The 20,989-nt window shown below is 34.6% G+C and overlaps 1 protein-coding gene across 1 annotated transcript in view; it reads right to left on the reverse strand.

Moving 5' to 3' along the window:
• Positions 1-1,638: 1,638 nt before the first annotated feature.
• Positions 1,639-20,989, reverse strand: part of Dnajc10 (DnaJ heat shock protein family (Hsp40) member C10) — a 46,172-nt gene continuing 26,821 nt past the window's right edge. Inside the window, exons 14-23 of the mRNA XM_048345136.1 lie at positions 19,975-20,102; positions 19,560-19,676; positions 15,995-16,096; positions 14,202-14,357; positions 13,760-13,893; positions 11,514-11,567; positions 11,115-11,262; positions 7,818-7,937; positions 4,251-4,355; positions 1,639-2,303 (exon numbers count right to left, since the gene is read on the reverse strand). Of these exons, the coding sequence (XP_048201093.1) occupies positions 2,292-2,303; positions 4,251-4,355; positions 7,818-7,937; positions 11,115-11,262; positions 11,514-11,567; positions 13,760-13,893; positions 14,202-14,357; positions 15,995-16,096; positions 19,560-19,676; positions 19,975-20,102 (1,076 nt within the window). The 3' untranslated portion in view covers positions 1,639-2,291. The remainder of the gene's footprint in view (positions 2,304-4,250; positions 4,356-7,817; positions 7,938-11,114; positions 11,263-11,513; positions 11,568-13,759; positions 13,894-14,201; positions 14,358-15,994; positions 16,097-19,559; positions 19,677-19,974; positions 20,103-20,989) is intronic.

A 20,989-nucleotide genomic window follows, 5' to 3' on the forward strand; every position in this document is an offset into this window, starting at 1 on the left:
TTTTATGATAGAGCTCACCTCACCTGATGCCCAGGTGGCTTCACAGCTGATCCTGCAGATGCCTAAGTTAAGGTTTAAGATGTTACTTACTGCCTAAACCATTTCTCAGCCAGCATAGGATGAAACTTTATAGGTAATACAAGTATCTGTACTTTTGAGTTCAGTGCTAGAGCCATGAATAGCAGACCCTTGGGCAATGGGGACTGTGCTTTAGGTTCCTGTGTGCATCTGTCTGTGTACAGTACTGTGGTGTGCATGTAATCAGTATATTAACTCAGTACATATTTACTAAATAAGACTTCTTTTTAAAATTTTAATAAGTAAAAGGTTCTGGCCATAATGAATCATAATAAAAGTTTTGTGATAACTACATATATATATATTTATATATATATACATAAAGTAAATATGGGAGTTAAGGGCTTACAGAAAAATATGGGGGGAAATCTCTACGGTTAGAGCTAAAAGAGAAGTCTATTATTTTTTTGTATAGATTATAGCTATACATACTTGGTGAGGAAATATCATGAAGCAGCTTAAATGATAAGCAAATTTCTTCCAGAAAAAATAAACAGTAATCTTAGATTTGGGGGAAAATTCAGTTATTCTTTAATTCATTTACCTCCTTTGATCAACTGAAATTTATCACTCTGAATTATAACTGAACTACAAGCTAGTTTTCTTAAAATGCAAGGAAATATGATTTTTTGAGTCAGAACTCAGAACTGAAAGATTCCATTCTAGATTTATATACTTGATTTTCTTATAAAAATAACTTCAATTATGTGTCAACATTTATCTGAAAAAAGCAGTCTCTGACAGTAAACCACTAATTGGAATAATTAACAGTATCATTTTCGGTTACATTAAAAAGAATCTAAAATAATTTTTCCTATTTGAATAATGAATAGATTGCACATGATTGATAAACTATACAATTCAATGTAAATGATTCAAATCAAACAGAAAACCCAGAAAACAATTATGTAACAGAAAGAAATCAACCATCACTGCAAACATATTTTTGAAAGTAACTCAGAAAAAAAAGAACATATTATCTTTAACATAGTTGACATAAGTGGGATACTATACAATGCTAACTTAACTGCTATAAAGGCTCTCCCTGGATGATATAATAGTCTACAGAAAGTTTACATTTACTGATACAAAAAAGATTCTCAGTTGAAAAATTAAGGTCACGTCTTCAACTTTTTTTTTTTTGGCCAGTCCTGGACCTTGTACTCAGGGCCTGAGCACTGTCCCTGGCTTCCCTTTGCTCAAGGCTAGCACTCTGCCACTTGAGCCATAGTGCCACTTCTGGCCATTTTCTATATATGTGGTGCTGGGGAATTGAACCCAGGGCTTCATGTCATATGGCAAGCACTCTTGCCATTAGGCCATATCCCCAGCCCCACGTCTTCAACTTTTACAAGAAAATGAAGCTCAGGCACTGGTGGCTCATGCCTGTAATCCTAGTTACTCAGGAGATTGAGATCTGAGGATTGTGGTTCAAAGGTAGCCTGGGCAGACAAACTGGACAGACTCTTATTTCAAATTAACCAGGAAGTGGAACTGTGGCTCAAGTGCTTAAGTAGTAGAGCACCAGTCTTGAGCAAAAAAGCTAAGGGATAGTGCCTAGGACAACTTCAAGCCCCAGTACTGCACACACACAAACACACACACAGACACACACACACACACACACACACGCACATCATCACTACCAACACCAAAAACAACAAAGAATTTCTTCACTATGTTATAGTATGAAAACAGGGTTTTACCACTTTGTGAATGTGTTTCAATCAGGTATACGGTCAGAGACAGAATTCTTATGCAAATAGGTGGTTGAATCAAGCCAGCTAGAAAAGTTGTAAGTAAAAAAAAAAAAAATCCCTTCATGTAGTTTGAAAGAAAAACAGCACAGACCACATTTTTTATAGGGCCAGGCACACAAGACACTCATTTCAGGGCTCACCAATGTAGGCCCACTGACTGAATTTGGCCTGTGGAACATTTTTGATGGCCCTGAGCTAAGAATGTAATGAGTTTATTAACATCATTAAAAACAACAACCAAAGCCTAAAACATCTGAGATCTTGTCTTTACACAATACATTTGCTGGTTCTTCATTTTACCAATGTTGTACAGAGCAGTTTGAGCAGTGCAATTACAACCCAAAATATGTTCATTTATTTTCACCACAAATGTAGTTAACATTCTCAAAAGGTTCTTTCTTGGATGTTACTGTTTGGATTATTTTCTTTCTGATTTTTTCTTCTTCAACATCATCAAAGTTCATCCTATATTTGTAATGTAAAGGTAATTGAAAGAAAAAGAAAGATGACTTTATGATTAAAAATGGGATAAAATATAAATGAGCTAACACTATAGCATTTCAAAAATACTCAAATGTTCTTATTTAATGGACCAGGACATAAAACACACCTCGTCTCACTGTAACAATGGGAAAGAATGAAAAATCTTATATTCATATCTGTCTACAGAAGATATTATGAACTATATATTTACATGTTTTCTAAATCACATTTTCACATACTAATTCAGTATGACATTTTGATTTATGCCTATTTAAAAATTATATACACAAACATATATAAGTATTTATGTATATTATATATATACAAATACATTCTATATACACATATTGTGTGTGTGTGTGTGTGTGTGTGTAAGATTTTGTCAGTTGTTGGGCTTGAATTCGGGGCCTAGGTGCTGTCCCAGAGTTCTCTTTGCTCAAGGTTAGTGCTCTACCACTTTAAGCTACAGCACCATTTGGAGGTGGTTAACTGGAGATAAGGAATCTCACAGACTTTCCTGCCCAGGCTGGCTTTGAACTGCATTCCTCAGCTCTCGCCCTCCTGAGTAGCTAGGATTATAGGTGTGGGCCACCTGCGCCTGGCTCAAATATTTATCTTGAAAGAAAATCACAAATTTTAAAATTGTAGAAAATACTAGAAAAAACATGTTTGTTTAGTAAATCAAGAAATATAACGCATAATAGTTTATCTTTTACATTTAGTTACAATATTCAAGAAGCAGGCTTTAGAGCTTTCTCTATTGGGATCTATAGTTCTGAACTGGATTATAGCAGAGCTTGAATTCTAAAGTGATTATATATCAAATCAGATTTCTCTAGCCAACTCTCCAGAGGTTGTCTTGTTCCTTTCTTCCTTTGCCTTATCAGGAAAGAACCCAAGTCACTTCATATGTGATTTTTAAAATTACATTCAAAAATCACTCCAACTTTCATGGGCTCTTTTGGCTGCTTTTAAGTATGCCTAAGACTGACACTGATTTAATAGGGGGAAAAAATAAATTGCCTATTGAAGAGTAACAAGAGCCTGAATTACTGCTTAATAGATTTTAAAATTGAAGGAGGCCCCAAAATGATTATAGAGTTAATTATGGGTCCTGACTAAACCACGAACAAAAGAAAAATTTCTATCCAAATGGGCTGAAGTTCTAGAAGTTATTTGCATTAATTCAATGTTCTATATACATTTGAACAAATTTTAAATAGTTAATGGCCATAAATCACCACTTCAAATAGCTTTATTATATATTCCACAAAAATCTATAAATCTACATACTACAAAAATTAGAATTTAGGGGGATTTGGTAGAGGTATATCATCAAAACTATCATCAAAACATTTTTTTTTCATGTTCCAAAAAATTCCTTTTTATCTATTAGCAATCACTCAATTCCTGCTCTTTTCAACCTTACCCAAGGGAACCACGCTAAACTGTCTGTCTCTATGGATTAGTCTATTCAGAATATTTCACACAAACCCTCAAATATGTGGCCATATGTGACTGGCTTCATTCGCTCAGAATAAGTTTCCAAGACTCACCATGAAATAACATGGATCAGTACTTCATCCCTTTTTTGGGGGGGAGGGGGCTGCAAAATGTGTCAGTGTAGCTGTATCACATTTTGCTTTATTCATCCAATGACTGAAGGACATTTGGTTTTGAATTTTTGCTATTAATGTATGCCATTATGGATTTCATTTCACTATGTGTACCAATGTATGGAACCTAATATTACTATCTGCTAAATGATACTTGTACAAATTTCGCAGCATTTCACTGTCTAGAGGCCATATCTTGTCATATTTCTCATAGGAAACATTTCTCTTACTATTTTCTGAACCGTCATTTTACATGGAACACACACTAATAATCTTGTTAACTTTTGCCAAAGTTATTTCTAGGTTAACTCACCTTATTTCTCTTTCCTTGACTCTGGAGAGATTCCAACTTTCCATCAATGAAGGAAGCAATTGTTTTTGCATCTCTGGCATTTATTTGCTCTTCTCTAATACTTTTCTAGAATGAAGACAATGTTATTTTTAAAGTATTTAATTAGAACATGACATTTCCATAAAATGGTTAAACTTGTGTTTCAAATCCTAAGTGTCTGAAATTCAGTTTTTCTCAGGGAAAAAATTCTACAAAAGCACAGTTAACCAGTACCTGAGGCAAATCCTCTTTAAGAGTGTTATGAGAACATAAAATAATTTTTGGAAAAAACATATACATTGCATTCTAATCTAATACAACTATAAGCACTGACAGAACTTCACTCAGCCACACTAATGGAGATCTCCCAGTTTCCATCTGCTCACTGCAGAAGGTGGCAGAAAAGCAGTCTCATTTATCTTCTAAATGGAGCACTGGTTCCCTTTCCTTCTATGAACCCCAAAGTCTATGTTGTGTGCAAAGATTTTGTTCTTTATTTTGATTTGGGCAGACATCTAACTTTGTCCTCAGGAAACATAGTAATGTCATCTTTTCAAAAGGTTCCATATCTATGTCCTGATTAACTTTGTGAAGGCTTATTATATTGATACTTTTAGATTTTCATTTTACATGAATGCTAGACATTTCTCAGTTACTTTAGAAACTGGAAAATAGCCTTCAAAAAAAATACAAAACCCACAGGATCTTCGCTGTGTAGCTGACAATCAATGGCTGCCTCAGCCTCCTAAGTGCAGGGATTACAGACATGTGTCACTTTGACCAGTAAAATAGAGCTATAGTCATTAAAAGGACTGAAGATGAACATAATTTGTACTGTTCTGTAAGCCTCAGGCTGTTAAGACAGAGATAACTTATTGATATATCAGAAACCAATGAAAAACCTAGACCTGTAACAATTCTAGAGTTTTGAAATTCATCATTTAATTTCTTCAGCTCTATCAAAATGTATTAGAGCTATCAATAATTATCAGGTAAAGGCCAATATGCTCCCTCAAAAAGGAAAAAAGTTCAGAATTACTTTGAATATTTTACCATCAAGTGTGAATACATGACAATTACTTCTTAGCTCATCACAGGTGTTTCCCTAAAGGAATAAGCTTATTTTTTTTAAGTAGCATAGAGTTCTGAATAAAAATACTCAAAGGAAGTATTACTCTAGATACCAGCATGTTATTATAAGGCATTCTTTTTTTTTTCAAATTTTTATTATCAAACTTATGTACAGAGAGGTTACAGTTTCATACGTTAGGCATTGGATATATTTCTTGTACTGTTTGTTATCTTGTCCCTCATACCCCCCCTCTCCTCCCCCTTTCCCTTTCCCCCCATGAGGTGTTCAGTTCACTTACACCAAACAGTTTTGCAAGTATTGCTTTTGTAGTTGTTTGTCTTTTTTTTACCCTGTGTCTCTCAATTTTGGTATTCCCTTTCAATTTCCTACTTCTAATACCAGTATACACGGTTTCCAATATACTCAGATAAGATTACAGAGATAGTGTAGGTACAACCACAGGAAGGTGATACAAGAACATTATCAATAATAGAAGCTACTGATTCACATGGGATGTTGAAAGTAGTTACAACTGTGATATAACAATTGTTTTCATAACATGGAGTTCATTTCACTTAGCATCATCTTATGTGTTCATAAGGGTATAGCTATTGGGCTCTTGTGATCCTTTGCTATGACTTGCCTAAACCTGTACTCATTATTCCCAATAAGGGAGACCATGGAGTCTATGTTTCTTTGGGTCTGGCTCACTTCACTTAGTATAATTTTTTCCAAGTCCTTCCATTTCCTTACAAATGGGGCAATGTCATTCTTTCTGACAGAGGCATAAAATTCCATTGTGTATATGTACCACATTTTCCTGATCTATTCATCTACTGAGGGGCATCTGGGTTGGTTCCAGATTCTAGCTATGACAAATTGTGCTGTGATGAACATTGTTGTGCTGGTGGCTTTACTGTGATTTTGTTTGTGATCTTTTGGATAGATACCCAAAAGTGGGGCTGCTGGGTCATAGGAGAGTTCTATATTTAGCCTTCTGAGGAATCTCCATACTGCTTGCCAGAGTGGCTGAAGCAGTTTACATTCCCACCAACAATGAAGTAGGGTTCCCTTTTGGCCACATCCCCTCCAACAATTGTTATTGTTAGTTTTCTTGATATGTGACATTCTTACTGGGGTGAGATGGAATCTCAATGTTGTTTTGATTTGCATTTCTTTTATGGCCAGTGATGTAGAGCAGTTTTTCATATGTCTCTTGGCCATTCTCATTTCTACAAGGCATTCTTAATGTCCTAATAGCCACTATAAATTTCTGTTGTTCTTACTTTGTGTGTGTATATATGTGTGTTGGTACTTGGGCCTGAACTCAGGGCCTTGTGCCTTCTTAGGTTTTCAACTAAAGGCTGGTGCTATACTACTTAAGCCACACCTTCATTTCTGGCTTTTTGCAGGCTAATTGGAGATAAGGGTGTTTTGGATTGTATTACCTGCCTGGGCAGGCTTTGAACTGAGATCCTCTAGTCTTAGCCTTTTGAATAGCTAGGATTACAGATGTAAGCTACAGGTACCTGGCTGTTCTGTTTATATATAGTTCAACTGGCAACATCAAGATTTAATAGGGTATTATGTCATCAGCTGCAGTCTAGGCAGAATACGATTTATTTAAGAAGACTAGCCTTCTTGGCTAGTCAAGTATTCCACCACTGAGCTATATCCTCCTTCATTTACTTTCTTACAAATTTTTAGAAATTGAGTCTTTGATCCTGTCTAAAAAAAAAATCAAAATTCTTGTTGAAATGATGCTTTATTTCTCTTAAAATTTTTTAATACTTTTGCTTGAGAAGCTAGCAAAAGTTACTAATTATACATACTAAAAGATAGCTTTTGTATCAAATATCTGAGGTGGTCACTTGCATTTTGTTAAGACCCACTGGTAGATTTTCCCCTTGGGTAGAGTAGAGTCTCCATTAAACCAAAGGACTCTTATTTAAAATTTTATTTTGTAACCTTATACCACTGGTAAATGCTCAGTTTCTGAGACAATTTCAAGAGCATTATAAAACTATTCTCTTAAAATTTTCCTTTATGGAAAGGGATATTTAAAACACAATATATGTTCATTCTATAAAAAAGTAGACAATATAAAATTAAACAGAAAGCCATTACCTTGGATTCTACTACACAATAATTACCCACCCACATTATGCCTGTTTCTATTCAAGAGTACAAATATGAAAGCAACTGAAATCTCAACAACCATGAGACATAATTTTTTTTTTGGTGGGGGCCCCACAATTGGGGCCTTCTGTTTGTCAAGTGGGTGTTCTACTACTGAGTTATGCCTCTAGACAGAAAACCTTTTGAAAATTACCTAGTATATACACAAATAGTTTGCTTCAATAATGTGTGGCAATAAAAGAAAATGACAAACAGAGGTGAAATTAGCAGGAGACTGGTAGCAAATTTTCTGCATTTGACCGGCTAAAGGAAAGAACAGAGAGAAAACATGTACATACCTTTGTTCTGTCATACTGATAAAGCTTAACAGTTGGATAAGCTCTGATGCCAGCTTTCTGACATGTTTGGGCATAAGCCTGACAGTCTACTTTCCCAGCTTTTACTTTTCCTTTAGTCATCTGAAAAAAGAAAAATGTTTTGTCATTTTCTTTTTGGTATAAATTATTTGGCAACTGTAAAACATTAATAAAAATACTTTAAATCTTTATTTCAGGATTTGTCATTTATGCAGTTTCAATCCTTTCCATTCAAGAAAAATATTTGTAAATATGTGCCTATCCCCCACGATCCTTGAAGTTTCCCACTACCACTTCTCTCTCCAACAGCAAATTTTCCTTTTCCTTATCAAGAAAACCAAAGAAGCCTGCCTGAACCAGAACTACCTTGCCCTCTCCCAACAGCCCCCATCTGTTTGTGCTTTTAGTCCTTTTTCTTTCTCCCCTTCTTTTCCCTTTTCCTGTTTTGAGTCTGATGTGCTGAGGTTTGTATTCTTTGTCTAGTGACAGGCTGACTATATTGTAGACCCTCCCTGTCAGGTCTCTTAATTCTTTTCAGTGATTATACAGAAAGATTCCAATGATTCCTTTAGCTACTAGTATGCACACAACTTAGTCTCATTTTTCATGTTGTTCTAAGACATAGTCTTAGAAGATTTTTTTTTTTTTTTTTTGGGCCAGTCCTGGGACCTGGACTCAGGGCCTGAGCACTGTCCCTGGCTTCTTTTTGCTCAAGGCTAGCACTCTGCCACTTGAGCCACAGCGCCACTTCTGGCCATTTTCTGTATATGTGGTGCTGGGGAATTGAACCCAGGGCCTCATGTATACGAGGCAAGCACTCTTGCCACTAGGCCATATCCCCAGCCCATCTTAGAAGATTTCTGTCATCATCTGCCTATGTGACATTTTGGTCTGGTTTCTGTTCTAACTGCTCTGAGTTCATTGTGATCTCTTGTTGATAAAACTGAATGGACACTTTTTGGCTTTCTTGGCCACCTGATACGGCTGTGCACTCCTTTCTCTCTATTCATTATTCTCTCTACTGTTTTCTAACATGGAGATAGAACATGGGGACCCCCTTCTTTACCTTTCAATTCCTCCCCTTGATTTCATACCATGCATTGGCCTGTCATTTGTGACCACTTCATAAACACTGCCTAATCCTGGTTCAAGTTCTCTGACCTAATGTCAGGACAATTAAAATGACTCGTCTGATTCACATGGCTATTGTGATATATAGCAAGCAGACTAATTTACCATAGGACACTCTCAAAGCCACAGGAATAAGCATAGATGCAGATAGACACACATATTGATACTTAGAGAAATCAAGAAAGGTGGTTCTTAGTAACTTTCCATGTCATTGACAAAATGGTGATATAGGTTCATTTATAATTTCAATTATAAAGTGCTTTTGGGACTTTTTATTGGCTTTTGTCAGTCTACTATTGTGATCTTTCAAAAAATGCAAATGAGCCTTGCAATACACAACAGTTCTTCTCTAATGCCTATAAACTATGTTCTGAAGGATAATCCTAACCATGTTGTAATTACTGACTCAAATAATAACTTTTCGATTCCTCTTACTATGATTCTTCCATTCTTCTCCTTATGTTCTGGCTTTGTTCTGATTTAATTTTAGCAACTGTCCTGTTATATTTTTGTGTATTTACTTGCAATATATCGTTCTACTAATTTAAAAAACTCTTAGATATTCCATCTTTTCATCTTTGTAGCTCTAGTTTCTAGAATAATACCATTTGTTTGGATTAATGGAATGAATGGTCCTTTTCACATTTAACACTTTTCTGCTATATTCCAGACATTGCTGCATTACAGAGTTTGTAAGTTGGCTTACAGTACATGATGGATAAGGGAGTAAAATATTGTTAGAATTATTTGATAAAAAGGAAGCATAAGAAAAGATTAAACAATAAAAAAGAATAACCTCTTGTTTGAATAACTAAAAATAACTAAAAGAACAAAAATAACTTCAATAACTAAAATAATGTCAATAACTTAAAAATAATCTTTAAAAATCCTGCCGAAAAATATTTCTCTGGATTAGGATACTAAATTTCTACTTTGGTCTGGTGGAATTGGTGCTGACATTCTTATTCTAATGTGTTGTATACTAATGGCAAGAGTTCCTGAAGTCCAAAGAAAAGAAAGCTATAAATCTGCATGAGTTTTAGTAAGGTTGCTCAGAAGGAAACTACAAAACTCAGACTATATGGAGTGGAGATATTCAGTTGTTCACCTCTGTAAGCATTTGCTGATTTAGGAACTAGGAATAGAAAGACATGGATTTTAGCCCTCAAGAACCTCAGTCTTATGGAAAAGACAGATATGTATAAGAATAAGGTACATTTCATAGAATATCAAGATGACACTGACTAAATGAGAAGGGCACAAGGACAAAGAGGCAGTGTTGGATGAGGAGAAAAAAATCCATAGACAAAGGTCAAGGCAGAGTATTTTAGAGAAAGGAAACAGCATGTATATAAGGATACATGTTCAGAGAATCTAGGTTATTTTATTGTGACTGGAGTGTAAGGTGAGAGGTGAGAGAAAGAGAAAAAGCTGAAAAAAGAGGAAGAGTCAGATCAGAGATCTGAAGTTAATGGACTTATATGAAGAAATCTGGTTAATAAGCAAAGGAAGGAATTAAGATCACTAGGGCAGCATTGAAGTTGGAAGTCTGACAATATGTAAAGTATAGAGATACGATGAAGCCTGTAATAGAGATAGCAGTGAGATGAACAGATACAAGACATCACTGACAGGCTCTGTTGGCTGGCTGAAAGACAACAGAGTATCACTGGTGGGGAAAGAAAACAGACACAAGAGGGAAATGAAATGTGTATCATTTTTAGGGTTAGGGAGATCAGGTTGTCAACTAAGATAGAGAAGATATTAGCTAAACACTGTAATTAAAAGGAAATCTAAAATAAAACAGGAAATCTACTACAAAAATTATAGTCATTGCAATGGAATACAGTTTTTAAAAAATTATCAGAAAATTTTGAAGATTTAAATTAAGAATGTGGGAGGAGGCAACAAATAGTACAAGAAATGTACCCATGGCCTTATGTATGAAACTCTAATTCCTCAGTACATCACTTTGACAATAAATGAGTAATTATTATTAAAAAATAAAATTGAAATAAATTAAACTGGTAAAAAAATAAAAATAAATTGTAAAAAAGATTTAAATTAAGAATTATCCTTAAAATGTTTTATCCAAATCTTAAAACATGTATGTGACTACAACTTACTTAAGTAGGTAATAATACTTACCCTAGCCAAGAGCTCAAACTCTGGAGCAAAATTTTGGCACGGTCCACACCAAGGAGCATAGAAATCAATCACCCAATGATTCTTCCCATGTAAAACTTTTTCAGTGAAAGTCTGAGGTGTTAAATCTATGGACACTTGAGGTAAAAATCTGTGGCAAGGAATTAAAATAATATGAAAACAAAGACAAAAAGTAATAATATTGCAATATTTTCCAAGTTAAAATGATTCCAAAGAATAGCAATGTAGCAACTTTGAAGCTCAGTTATATCTTTATGAATAAATTCTTTACTAAATAATTTAAAATGTTAGGTGCTTAATTCACAGAAAAGTTTAAGACAAAAAAGAAAGTAAACAGCTTCAAATCTATTTCATACAATGATATATATTTTAATTACTCACCCTAGACCCCAAATTCTTAGGGAGTATGCATCTCTATTCCAACCACTGTAACTACTGAAGAAGAAAAAAAATAAGTTGTAAACAAACATAATTAAAAAATAAATTTAGTTCATTAACTTACATGACTTCCTCAATATTTTTCTCTAGTCTTTGGAGTCTTTATTTTCTTTAGGAAGTGCTGGGGATTGAATTGTGGGTGGGTAAGCTAAGCATACTAAGCATGTATTCTACTCCTGAGCTATCATCACCCACTAGCCCTAACTTCGTTATTTTTTTTTGGTCCTGATAATCTAGAATATCTACCTTCTTTTGGACATCAACAGACTTATAGAAATATACAAATTCAAAATGTCATAAACAGAAAGCCCACAAACTGGGAGAAGATCTTTACTGGCCATTCAACGGACAAAGGCCTCATCTCTAAAATATATGCAGAACTAAAAAAATTACCTTCTTCCAAAACAAAACCACAAAGAACCAATAGCCCCCTCATCAAGTGGGCTAAAGACTTACAAAGAGACTTCTCTGATGAGGAAATGAGAATGGCCAAGAGACATATGAAAAACTGCTCTACATCACTGGCCATAAAAGAAATGCAAATCAAAACAACATTGAGATTCCATCTCACCCCAGTAAGAATGTCATATATCAAGAAAACTAACAATAACAACTGTTGGAGGGGATGTGGCCAAAAGGGAACCCTACTTCATTGTTGGTGGGAATGTAAACTGGTTCAGCCACTCTGGCAAGCAGTATGGAGATTCCTCAGAAGGCTAAATATAGAACTCTCCTATGACCCAGCAGCCCCACTTTTGGGTATCTATCCAAAAGATCACAAACAAAATCACAGTAAAGCCACCAGCACAACAATGTTCATCACAGCACAATTTGTCATAGCTAGAATATGGAACCAACCCAGATGCCCCTCAGTAGACGAATGGATCAGGAAAATGTGGTACATATACACAATGGAATTTTATGCCTCTGTCAGAAAGAATGACATTGCCCCATTTGTAAGGAAATGGAAGGACTTGGAAAAAATTATACTAAGTGAAGTGAGCCAGACCCAAAGAAACATAGACTCCATGGTCTCCCTTATTGGGAATAATGAGTACAGGTTTAGGCAAGTCATAGCAAAGGATCACAAGAGCCCAATAGCTATACCCTTATGAACACATAAGATGATGCTAAGTGAAATGAACTCCATATTATGGAAACGATTGTTATATCACAGTTGTAACTACTTTCAACGTCCCATCTGTATCTGTAGCTTCTATTATTGATGATGTTCTTGTATCACCTTCCTGTGGTTGTACCTACACTATCTCTGTAATCTTATCTGAGTATATTGGAAACCGTGTATACTGGTATTAGAAGTAGGAAATTGAAAGGGAATACCAAAATTGAGAGACACAGGGTAAAAAAGAGACAAACAACTACAAAGGCAATGCTTGCAAAACTGTTTGGTGTAAGTGAACTGAACACCTCAGGGGGGGAAAAGGGAAAGGGGGAGGAGGGAGGGGGTATGAGGGACAAGGTAACAAACAGTACAAGAAATGTATCCAATGCCTAACGTATGAAACTGTAACCTCTCTCTACATCAGTTTGATAATAAAAATTTGAAAAAAAAAACACAAAAAAAAACAAATTCAAAATGTCTAGAACTTTGGTTTCTGAACCTTAATTTAGGTTGTGAGTGTTACACTTCCACTCATCTTTAAAAACTTCTTGCCTCAAGCTCATTCTCTTTTCTTGACTGCCCCACAGCTGTGATCCTTTCTTCTTTCAAAACTATGGTTCACTTTTATTTCTTTAAGTGATATTCATCATACTGTACCTCACATCTGAGTGTTTGGCCTGAAATACCATGTGTGACTACTAGAATAATCCTGGGTTCAAACCCCAGCTTCAAACCTTGACGGGTATGTTGCTTGAAAAATTTTCTAAATGCTGAAAATCAGATTTTCTAAAACAATAGGGAGAGTAGCAATTCCTCCCACAGGGTATATATGAAAGCTAGGAGAAATGATGTGACTCACAGAAATAACACTAGCTTTTCCATTCCTCATTTTCTTGACTTGTCTATTTAAGTTCACAAACAATCCTGCTTAATTTTCTCTTAATCTTCTGAAGTGCTCATTAACATATTTTCTTAAATATGACATCCTTTCAGTATTTACTGTGCTAACTTAAATCTTAACTATAATTGATTATAATAAATGTCTTTAAATGTGAAGAATACTTACTGATACTGATAAGCTTTATTTGATTTTTGAGGAAAAAATCTTATCTCAGGGTATCTTTGAACATTTTCTTGGGCACAAAAAGATTGATACTGTTGGCAATCCATACTGCCCACATTGATCAGTCCAGTTAATGTCTACAGAAGAAAAAAAGAAGTGATAAATACATATCAGTGACTAAAATTATCCCTATACCATTATACATATATATGCATATGTTAAACAGTCACAGTGAAATGGTTGATATATTCTTTATCAGTGACTGTCACCAAAGAACAATATAACTATTTGTATTATTATGTGAACCAAGATGGGGGTCTTAAAGGTATGATCAGGGCTTTTATTAAGTAATAATCTAGTTGTAAATTCAATGATCTCAATTTCAAAATAACTGTTATGTAAACATTCTAAGTAGCAATATTTACAATAAATGATTTTAGTATACCCGGGCCATTCTTTTCCACTCTGGCATTAAGACTTGACAGGGATGACACCATGGAGAATAGAAATCAACCATCCAGACTTCGTCATGCTTTCTGTGTTTAACTAATTCACTGAAAGTAGTAGGTGTAAGAGAGATCACTGAAGGATTTCTAAGGTCCTAAAGAAAACACAGACTATTAGAATAGATATAAAAAGAGTTGCTATGTATTCTTGGCAAATATTGGCATAGATCATTTTAAAAGTTCTGGTTTTAGAGAAATCTTAAAGGTGTTTAAGACTATATAAGGGAAATCTGCAGTAAATGGTTTTAAAAATAAAAACGTTACCAAATTTATCTTTTAGATTTGATATTTGTCCATCAGTTTTCTTTCTTCTTTTTTTCATTTTTGCCAGTCCTGGGGCTTGGACTCAGGGCCTGAGCACTGTCCCAGGCTTCTTTTTGCTCAAGGCTAGCACTCTACCACGTGAGCCACAGTGCCACTTCTGGCCTTTTCTGTTTATGTGGTGCTGAGGAATTGAACTCAGTGCTTCATGCATGCAAGGCAAGCACTCTACCACTAAGCCATATTCCCAGCCCTCCATCAATTTTCTTAAGTCAAGGTATTTTTTTCCCCTCTTACCTCTATTTAAAACCACTGTAGAGTGAGAAAGGATAATAGTGTTAACTGTTTGGTGTAAGTGAACTGAACACCACAGGGGGGGAAAGGGGGAGGGGGGAGGGGGGGTATGAGGGACAAGGTAACAAACAGTACAAGAAATGTATCCAATGCCTAACGTATGAAACTGTAACCTCTCTGTACATCAGTTTTATAATAAAAACTTTAAAAAAAAAGGATAATAGTGTTGCAAGAGCTGCTCAGATGGCAACATAGACCATATAGATTTGTCCTAGAATCAAGAATAACTGGTTTGGAAATATCTTTTATTTTTAATGAAAAGTAACTATTATTTACTGGAATATTGAGTGATTTCCTTCCAGAGATTACATATCCCAAATGCTATTGTTTTATATGTGTGTGTGTGTGTGTGTGTGTGTGTGTGTGTGTGTGTGTGTGTATGCATACATGTGGCCAGTCCTAGAGCTTGAACTTAGGGTCTGGGCACATATGCTTTTGTTGTCAAGGCTAGTATTCTACCAATTGAGGCACAGCTTCACTTCAGACTCTTTGAAGGTTAACTGGCGATAAAAATCACATAGACTTCCCTTTCCTAGCTGATTTCAAACTATGATCCTCAGATTTCAGCTCCTGAGTAGTGCCCAACTGTGCCCAGCTTCCAATGCTGTTTTGTTTTAACTGGGACTCAGCTTAAATTAATCGAGGAGGCTATCTTCATCCAAAACAAAACAACATATCACATTATCCAGAGGGAGAAGAAATAAGCAGGAGAGCAGAATGGTTATTAAATAGGTAATTTATAAGCTAGAATTGTTCCATTTTAGGAACCCCTGTAATTATTTACGTAAGGATAATAGCTGAGAGCAAAGGAGGTGCAGTAGACGCAGGGGCTTCTATGTTAATGATTTTGTAACATGGCATAGCCACCCACACTTTATGCACACAGCATTTCTGCTTGCACAGAAAATAGAGACAATGCCACATTGTAATTTCATACACACAACAAACAGTTGGTTCTGATATAAAACACTATGCACATTGTACTAACTAATAAAACAAAAATTAAAATAACTTCCCTAACAGACTATAATGTTTTGGCACAAAATAAATTAAGTCTCTTTATTAAGCATTCAGAGTATAGATACCAACAGTAGCCTTAGGCTGGAATTTAACATACCTCTATGAATTCCAATATTTGTTCAGCAGAGTGATGTCCTTCATACTCATGAATACTGGATTGATTGAATACCACTGTTGTGGGATAGGCTTGGATGTTATACTGTCAGGAAGAACAATATAAACTAAATGAGAATATCATACAGTTTACTATTTGTTTCAATTTCAATTTTATAACCAGCTTGCCTTAAGTAGTAACTAAATTTCTGGTGATTAAATAAAATTAGCTTAGCCTAATTTAGTAAAGGAAATGGGACCAAGTTTGTAATGATAAATCTCTGATTCTAACTTATTATTCTATTAGCCACAAAAACTGTAGCAGGCATGTGTTATTATGTACTTGGCTTCTTTTTACTCTTCCAAAACAACATGGGAAGAGGCTTTGAAGAGTAGGTGTTATCTATTATCTCCAGTTATATTTTGGAAACAATAGGCAGTATTCTCTTTTCTTTTCTTTTTTTTTTTTTTTTTTGCCATCTTGGAGCTTGGACTCAGGGTCTGAGCACTGTCCCTGACTTCTTTTTGCTCAAGGCTAGCACTCTACCCCTTGAGCCACAGTGCCCTTCTGGCTTTTCCTATATGTGGTGCTGAGGAATCGAACCCAGTGCTTCATGTATACGAGGCAAGCACTCTACCACTAAGCCATATTCCCAGCCCAGTATTCTATTTTCTAAAAGTAGATGACCAAGGAAAAAAATGCATAATTATTGTCTACAATAATACAATTAAGGTTAAAAAATTCGAGTCAGCTTCGAAGAATACATCTATTTTCATTCTTATTCAAAATAGTCTTGCTGATACAAAATGCTTAATTTCCTTTTCAGAATCAGCAGCGATATAAGCCCAAGAAGTATCTCTCAATATTGTCCTTTTCACTTTTTAAAGTTACACAAAGATCCCTGAGTCTGACTTTTCCATAGCCCTTATTAGCAAAATAAACAAGGTTCACCAATAGTTTAGCAAAAGCAGCCACATTTATTAACTATTTGAAAAAAATGTATACAAATTCACATAATTTAATTAACAAAATGAAGCTAAAATTTAACAAGTTCTTCGCAATTCAAAGGACTAGATCAAACTTTGATGAAAGCTGAAAAGGGATGCCATGGTGACCTGAGGAGAGTCAGGAGGCATGAGACATAATGGGGACTGGGGTAGAGGGAGGGTTAGTGTCATGGGTGGGGATAGGGTGGGAGGAAGCTAGAGGGCTCAAACAGTTTTGTGAGTTTACTCATCTATTCTTCACAATTCTATTCTATTCAGTACTTAGAATTACACAGCTTACTTTACAGATGAAGAAACTGAGAGTACTGAGTGGCTAGGCTTGGTTACGGCAAACCAATTTGATGGTGAACAGTGAACTCTGGACTCTTTTTCAGGTAAATCTGATACATTATTATAAACCCTTACAATTTAGTCAATCATATACTTTTCAATGGCTTAGATTAAAAAGGAGAAAAACTGAAGGAGTTCAAATAAGTTGATTAAAAATTGTAGAACTGGAGTGTGAACTTGGTCCTCTCACTTGCTAGGCAAGTGTTCTAACATTTGAGCCATACCGTTAGACCTTTTTGTGTTTGATAATTAGTACTGTTTTAGATAGGGTTTTGCTTTTTTGCCCAGGGTCAGCATGGACTAACATCCTGGTACATATGGTCTCTTAAGTAGTTGAGATGATAAGCATGCATCATCACATCCAGTTTATTGTTTGAGAGGCCATTTATTTTCCAAGTCACATATAGGACATTAGAAAACAAAGGCCATATTTATTTCATTAAAAAAAATAAAATTTCAAACATAATGAAAACAAAAGAATAACTTAACAAATACTTTCAGATATACCCCTGTAATTAACAAACTTAATTTGACTGACTATTGACATTCTCTTCCTTGATCCCACTCCTTGGTCCCTTCCTTTCCTGATACAATGATATATGAATATCCTGAAATTAGAGTATAGCTAGTTTACTAATGTTTTTATGCTTTTGTTACATGTGTGTCATAAACAATATATTGTAATATTTTAAACATTTAAAAACTTTCTATAGCTCAATTGAATTTTATGGTATGCTGTTATCTGCTTTTCTCATTTTATATGTCTTTTAGATTTACTCATGTTGGCAAAAACTTCTTGTTTCCATGCTGGGGATTGAACTGAGCATGTAGGCAAGTGTTCTTACCACTGAACTATTTTGTAGCTTGGTACTCTGACTAATTTGTTCATGTACTTGTTATTGTCAGATATTCAATTTTTGTCAATTTGATTGGTAATGAGGGTATCTTACTATTGCTGTAATTAGTATTGTCTTCGTGACTAGTAAAGTCAAATATTTTTCACTTATTTATTTGATTTTCAATTATAGAAAGTGTACATAATGTCTCACTTTTTTTTGGCTGAGGTTTGTCTTAGTATTATAGTATCTCTTTGGTGGCAGTTTGAATATTTAATGTAGTCATATCCATTTTACCCTTACTTTAGCCTTAACTTCATATTTTTGTGAATGTGAAACCAAAAATTATTCTGTATACAGATATCAATAATTGTCTCCTTCTACTATTATTAAAAACAAGCCCTTCTTTTGTTTCCATTTCTCTATTCTCCAATTTTTTTTAACATTTTAGATTTTGAATTAAAACATCCGCAAGAGCAGAAATGAAAGACTTTCATGTTTTATGTAGTCACAATAATCACTTATAGCATCTCCTATTTTACCTAATACTCTCACTGTATTCTACTCCTACACCAAGATTATTTTAAAGTATACTTCAGATGAACTATCATTTAATCCAGAAATACTTCAGTATGTTTAAACTGTAAGAATTTCCCCAATAAAATATATTACTACTTTTACATCTAAAAATGATAATTCCTTGAAATTATCAGGTATCTTGTCAGTTATCAAATTTTCCAATTACTTCTTTCACTGAAGTTTATTTAATTCAAGCAAGGCTTAAACACTGCATCCGAATTAAATATCTTTTTGTCTCTTATTTTCCCATCTCCCATGCCTTCAATATATTTGATGAGCAATCTGTGTGTCCTATATAAGGTTCTCCACATGCTGAGATTTGTAGATTGAATGCCCACAGTGTCACATAACCTGTACCCATTTAATATGTCCTTCACAGCAATAAATCTGAATGTTTCCTCAGCTTTTGGGTTATTTTGTTTTTCTGTTAGGACTATTTTATAGATGGCACTCTGTTTTTAGAGCAAGAGGTAGGAGACAGTTCCTTCCTTGAACTGACTGGGAAGTGAATATTTATTTACCTAAGTAAATATTTTCATGCAAGTTTAATTAAGAAAGCCAGGTAAAATTCAGTTAAATAAATAAATGAAAAATGGTGGAAGCATTTCATCAAGTAAATTAAGTATTATCCTGAGTTTGTAAGTCCTTAACAATCTATGAATTAATCCAACCATAATTTAAAATTTTACTGAAATTAACTAATTTGTTGATATTTAAGATAGATGTGAACTTGGAAAAGTCATGCTTTTATTAGACTGTCAAAGGTCTCTATTTCACAAAACACAAAACATTTATAAGTTTTATACTTTGTCTTACCATGTTACAGAGTCCTTCATGAATGGTACAGTCAAGTGTACCAAATTTAAGTTGACCATAAAGAAGTGTTGATGCTTTTCGTAACTCTGGTAGCAAAGCTCGACATGGTGGACACCACTGGGCAAGAGAAAAGTATTCACAAGTGCTAAGCCAAATGAAACAAACAAAACACCATCATGTTTACAATAAGCAATATATCCACTAAGATAAACTAAACTTAGTGGACTATTTTCTGTGTATGTAGTTAAGTCTTAGTAATTACATCAGTGCTTATTTAGAGAAACATATGCCAACAGTGGCCAAACTGAACTATACAGTTTTAGTACCTAAGGTTCTGATCATCCAGAAATGTCCTTTTGTCATCATAAGACACAAATATGACAATAATCATATGTGACAGGTAAAAATAACTTACAGGGGCAAAAAAGTCAACAAGCCATGGTTCTTTGTCACTGGCAGGAAAATTCTGAGGTCCAAGTGTAGTAACATGAGAATTCACACTTTCTTTGGCAAATGCAAGAATATCATATAGAATCTTCTTTCCTTTGAAATTAAGATTAAAAATTAATCTGTATTCTTTTTTAGCCATAGAAACATTTAATATTCTTATTCTCAAAATATTAAAAGAGGAAAACTTATGAACAGGTCAATTTGGTGATATTTATTATGAGAGTTCTGTATATTATACATGGCTTTGCTCTACGGGTAGTACCCTTTCTATGCACATTCTTGACCTAGTTAAAATATCAAGACCTCTATAAATTGCCAGAGATAAAATAATTACTTCTTTATGATTTTTTAGCTCTTTATGCTATTACTGTGACCTAATTCATATATCCAAATTGAAACTAAATTATTTCTCCCCAAATATGCTCTTCTTCTTACATTCTGGGTCTTGTGGTAATGAACCACAAAACTAAATAATATTTTGCAGAGTGATCATTGCCTTTTTTTCCTGTGCTGGTATCATAACTCTATCCATTCTATGTTTTACCATATCTCCCACTTCACTGCTTGAGTTCAATATGGCTAATTACAATACTCAAGCTGGTATTTCTGCCCCCAGCCTTCCTTAGTAACCCATTTTCTACACTGTTCCCATAGTCAACCTAAAAGCTAATGATTTGCCACTGCCTAAAGAACACACTCCTTAGCTTGTCAAATAAGATTTTCTTCAATTAGAATAGAGTTTACTTTCCTTAGTGCCCCTTTAAAGGCTTATTCACTCCATTGTCTAAATTAAGTTAAGCATTTGTTATATGTCAAATCCATTTGAAATGTTAAGATGAAGAAAAGATAGCATTTTTCTCTCCTTAAGGAACTCAAAACTCAACAAAATATAGACATTTCCACAACCGCTTAAATATGGGGTGATAAATACTAGAGCATTCTCCTTTTTTTCTTACATGTTAGCTGTAGTTTTAGTTTTC

Source organism: Perognathus longimembris, chromosome 4, assembly GCF_023159225.1.
Source record: "Perognathus longimembris pacificus isolate PPM17 chromosome 4, ASM2315922v1, whole genome shotgun sequence".
NCBI lineage: Eukaryota > Metazoa > Chordata > Mammalia > Rodentia > Heteromyidae > Perognathus > Perognathus longimembris.